This window comes from Lolium rigidum, chromosome 7 (assembly GCF_022539505.1).
Source record: "Lolium rigidum isolate FL_2022 chromosome 7, APGP_CSIRO_Lrig_0.1, whole genome shotgun sequence".
NCBI classification, from domain to species: domain Eukaryota; kingdom Viridiplantae; phylum Streptophyta; class Magnoliopsida; order Poales; family Poaceae; genus Lolium; species Lolium rigidum.
The window spans coordinates 285,641,302-285,646,700 of record NC_061514.1 but is presented as its reverse complement, the minus strand read 5'-3'; the positions used below and the strand labels follow the sequence as shown (position 1 = coordinate 285,646,700).

General features: G+C 44.1%; 1 protein-coding gene across 1 annotated transcript; it reads right to left on the bottom strand.

Annotated features, from left to right (window-relative positions):
* Positions 1-1,477: 1,477 nt before the first annotated feature.
* LOC124675416 (phosphoglycerate mutase-like protein 4) lies at positions 1,478-4,628 on the bottom strand. Its single transcript, XM_047211493.1, has 6 exons — positions 4,381-4,628; positions 3,251-3,301; positions 3,064-3,174; positions 2,804-2,935; positions 2,177-2,252; positions 1,478-1,833 (listed from the first exon to the last, which is right to left on the bottom strand). The coding sequence occupies exons 1-6, from the start codon at positions 4,480-4,482 to the stop codon at positions 1,607-1,609; spliced, it is 699 nt and encodes a 232-aa protein (XP_047067449.1). The 5' UTR covers positions 4,483-4,628; the 3' UTR covers positions 1,478-1,606.
* Between the last annotated feature and the right edge of the window lie 771 nt (positions 4,629-5,399).

The following is a 5,399-nucleotide window of genomic DNA, read 5'->3' as shown; positions in this document are numbered from 1 at the left end:
GGTAGCCGCGGCGAGGACGTTGTAATCCTCACCGGGCTGGAAGTCCCGTACTTCCTGCTCCCCTCGGCGCGCCTCATGTTCCTAGGCGAGGAATCCCGCTACAAGTCGGGCCACAAATAGTACCATTGCGTCTATGGGAGAAGAGGGATGCAGCGACACATCTCTACCTCTAGTGCCAGCCCGTCCATCGGTGCAGGCGGTACCGGCACCTTGGCGCGGTTCAGGTGCCAGCCACCAGTCATCGAGAGTTGTGTTGCAGGCACGGGTCCGCTTGTGCCCACCGCTAGCACTCCAGCACGGGGACGTAGTGTCGGGTCCACTCCCATGGTTGGAGCGGCTGGTGGCACATTGTCGTCGCAGCGGCTTGCTGCCCGACAAAATCTGTTGAGTGGAGCTGACCGGCATGGCGGATACGACTGATGATGGCGCGACAAGGATCCTGCCTCGTGGGTGTTGGCCCTCTTCTTCAACCACGATGACATCTTCGTCAGCGTAGGTGGTGGCGGTGGTTTGCTGGCAATGGCAGTGGCGGTGGGAGTGGGGAGGAGAGACAGACGCAGGGCCAGTTTAAGTAGCCCTAGCCATCAATGCACATGCAGCTTCCAGCGCCATCACCATCAATGCTAGACGGGCTGAGGCGGCGGTGACAGTGGTCAGCGATAGCTTTGATGGCCATGGCTGCTACCGGCGGTCAGCCTTGTGCCATCGGGCGCTGTCATATGTGTTGTCGGGGGACACGTGTGTTGTCTGCGACGCCCCAAATTTGGTGGACCGATGGGTCACGCTGGATGGATCGTTCTGTTTGGATCGCGTCGATGGAGCGTGCACGTCCGATCCTCCTGTCTACGCGGACCTGTTTAGACGCGGCAAAACTGTTTTTGGGTCACGCCCGCTAGAGATGCCTTAAAATATATTGGTTTGGATGGATGAAATGACCAGTAACGTATGGATGGATGAAATGACCAGCGATACTGACGCGAAAGCGCCATGACATGACGTGCTATCCTGCTGCCGTCGCAGAAGGCAGGTGTTGCTGAGCAATCGAAACCGCCCTTTTATTTGAAAGAGAAGGCGGACCCGAATTATGTGAACGGTGATAGTCTGCGATTCAATTCTCATGTGGTTAGCTATTACCGTGCAATCATCGTGCATTCCGATTTTATGTGAAAGAGAAAGGTCGATCGACCGTTGCCTGCATTCAGCTGGTATCTCCAACGATCTAAGGAAATCAGTAGCTCTGAATGATTTTCATTTGTCCCCAGTAGGTGCCCTTTATGCGTACCCACCATTTCCACGTGACAAGATGTAAGCATGCATACACTAGGTTCAAACAGCAATTGTATAATTCTGAGGAGACTATACACAAACACAGCACATTTGGACAAAGAACATTTTTCCTGGTCCATACTTGCGAAGGAATGTAAGGCAACACAGTCTTTAGGTTGGAACTTGGAAAAACAGAAGAACCAGGGAGAAATTCAGAGTGGAGAATTTTGTTTTATTTCCACTGTTATTAGTCACTGTTCATTCTTTACAGCTAAATCATGATGACAAGAATGTATAATCTTTACATGTAAAACTGCTGCAAGGACGATGCTCTTAAGACTTAGGCAGACGACTTGTCGCCGCCGAATGCATTTTCCAGAACACCGGTGGCCTGAAGGTGACTAGTATCTCCACACATCTTGACAATGCAACGGCCAGTGTCACCAGAAACGAGTATAACACTTACTGACGTGTTGTGTATTTTAGTATGAAGCGGTCTGGTTGGACTGGCATGCCTGTAGAGTTCTCTGATGGTTCCACCGTGAGAGACTAAGATAACTCGCTCCCCTGTCAATGAAGAAACACAAGTTCAGCAAATATTAACAAGGTTGTAGGCAAGTAAGCAAAGCCTTGTGCAGCTGCAAGTGCATAACAAGCTGTTACTTTTGTTGGGAATACTGTTCGTGAACTGTTATCCAACCAATAACACAACATCTCCGACATAGCACACAAGAAACAAAAGATGCCAATAAGCCAACCTCTTCTTTCCATGGCATTCTGGATGGGTGCTGATAAAAAAAAACTCAAGTTTACAAGATAACAGTCTGCTTTTACCAGTTATAAGTCCAAAAAATGAAGCTCACAGTTTTGTTTGTTTTCTGCGGGGAAAAGTTCAAAGGTAAGAGTTTACCTTTGTGCTTTTCGACTATGCTATACAAGCACGAGACACATCGCTCTGATAGTTGATCAAGACTCTCTCCACCACCCTGAAACAAATTTCCAAAAATTTAGAAAACAGATCTTTCAAAACAAAATACATGCAGGTATGTCTTGAGAAAAAATACTGCAACTGTAAGCACCAAGAATATATGCTGGCAGATAGCTGTTAGAGAAATGTTGTATGGGTACCCTGTATGATAACGGGTTCATATAGACAAATCTGGACCTATTGATTATGTAAGTTCAGAGCGAAGGATAGTTTGATTTGGCAGAGCTGTTTGTCTGTTAACCTTAGAAGCAGCTGCAAGCCTATGATGCGGCACCAAAACAGAGAGTTGTATTAACACCTGATTTCATTCGTAGCTCGTTAAATTATGTGAAACGTATTGTGCCACTGGAAAATCAACCCCATGGTTTGACATGTCCGAACTTAAAAAATGGTTGGCTTGTAGTATCTATGCAAATTTACTTGTGAAATCTTAAGATTATGACTATAAGTCACCATGTATTTGCGGTGTTGATAAGTACAATGTTTTAACAGCGAACTAATACCAACTGATAAACTTTTTCTCAAAAGCAGGAAGACACGGATGCTTACAGGAATTTGTTTGTTCCTCTTGTGGGACATGAAAGCTTTGTAAGCCTCAGGTTTTTCTTTGACAGCATCTTGAAGCGTCAAGCCCTGGATATCTCCTATGTGCCTTTCTCTAAGTGCAGGATCCAACACAACCTACATTGCAGATTGTTTGCTTATTAATATCATATCAAACAATTCGTCTTGTACAAGTTACACAGAAACAGTGTGGTGTCTGCTTGAGACATTTGAATAACAGAAAGGGTCAAGGTGAATGAACATACATCTGGTAAATTGCAAATTTTTGCTATTGTTCTTGCAGTCTCTGCTGCCCGCTTCAGATCAGATGAGTATATGGCAGCTGGCTTAGCTTCTTTAGACAGCCGATGAGCAACCTTAAAATCAAAGAAGTTCCACATAAAAAAGACTAGTACATATGTAATGTAGTAACCTAAGTAAACCAGATCATACCGCAACAGCTTGCTGCCTCCCAATCTCATTCAGCTCGGCATCCAAGTGCCCCTAAACATAGGAGTAGGATAATATATCAGATTGAAAGAATTAGCTGAGTTCTGCACAAATGGGTTAGGTAATGTGTAAACACACATTGACATTGAAAATCGCATCATGACATGAAATGTATGTTCCTTGCTGCTACCTATTTATTGAGCTATAAAAACTGATAAGGCAAATCGGCCTTACGACACTATTACTTGTTGGCATTTGTGCACACTATTCAACTGTCAATTGGCTCAGTACCATTAGAAAGCATGATCATTTACTAGAACAAACTGCGAGTAATAAAATACTATAGCTTTTCCAAATAAGAGATGGGAGTTTTTGGAATGACACATCAAATATTGTCGGGTAACTGTTTGTTTATGGCTATGACCTATGGACCTCATGTGCAATAATACATCAATTTTCCATTCACCTCATTCAGGAAATAAGTATGATGTATAGGTGAAACATAGTAGTGGTATACAATTACTAAGATGTTATTACAACCAATATATTTCTATCATCTGTTAAGACTTTTGATATTTTAATTGGATGAAACATGATGTTATACACCTGGCCCCAGGGCAGTGGGAAATCGCACACCAAAAACAGAAGCAAGATATATAAAAAAATCGAAGGAAGCCACAGCTGATAATTCAGATCATGTAATAAAGAAATGAGGAGAAGTCGTGTAAGTATTTTAGTTTTCTATAAATAGCATAAGAAAACATGCATCGCATGGTGTTTCGTTTCACTATATGAATACCTAATTCAGGATGTGAGCGGAAGAACCCTCTTACTATAGTTAGCTTAGGAACTAGATACTTGAATACTAACAGTCTAACTGCACCATATTTTGACTGAATAAAACACTTAACAAGCAGTTGGTGGGCCGGAGGATGCAAGTGCCTCCCCCAGTAACAATGGAGGCGATATTGTGGTTCTTAAGCTGCTCTCTGAGTTTCTATGGAAATTGCTACATTAGATGCCTATAATATATCGAAGTCCGCATGTTGACATAAGTATTCGGTAAATAGTCCTCTTCAACAAGCTCCAAATCCAATGACTAGAAAAGGACGGCACTAAGCAATCGTGATGACCTGTATGATGCGCGAGGCGTTCCAGGAAGTCTCGCCGTGCCGCACCACCACGACCTCGGTGAACTCGCTGCGCTCGCGCTCGGCCGTGGAAGAGGACGACATCCCTACAGCTGCTCCCTGCACTTCGTTGCAGGAGATCTCCGGACCAAGGGCGGATCCCGCAGGAAGGGACACCGAGGCGACGGCTGACCCTGGCGAAGTGGCAAACGCGGCGCCGGCGGGGGAAGGCGAGGAGAACGAGACGCGCGATGAGCGCACCGGCGGCGGCGATTGAGGCGTGACGGTGGTGGGATGAGGAAACATAGGCCGATACGCGGCTCCGCTTGCTAGTATTTTAACCGGCCTGTTACAGAAAAAGAGAGAAACCGGGACGACTACGGTACTACGGTGTACGGGCCGCTCTCCAGCCCGGATGGGCCAGAAAGGTTTGGCCACCAGCCCACCACCCACCACCCACCAAATCCACTATCAGTAGATTCGCTTATACTCTCCCGCTCTTATTACTAGTAAGTAGCACGTGCTTTGCCGCAGATAAGTAAAAGACTACAGTTTGAAAATAAAAGTAAAGACCGATGGTACTCCAAAAAAAGATAAAGTGAGATTATTATTATTTATTCTTTTAATATATTCAAACAAAATATAAGTATAATCGAACATAACGTGACAAAAGAAATTATGGACCATTCATTATGAGTACCTATATGTTTGAAACTATATGTTGACAGAACATTAATGTAAGTTTTACATGACTTCTTTACATGATAGAACTTCTTATCGAATCTTATTTGTTATTGTAAGTGGGTTCTAAATAAGAGATAAGGACTGCAGAAATTCGCTTTGGAGTTTGGGTTCTAAATAAGAGATCTCGGTATTTTTGAAAATCTGAAAATGTGACTTCAAAGTTTCAAAAACCCAAAATAAAATTCTAGATATGGATAACGGTGTGCTCTACAAACATACAACATCTCAACCGAAATACCTTATATTGTAGGTTTAAGAGAAGATGAGAAAATCTGACA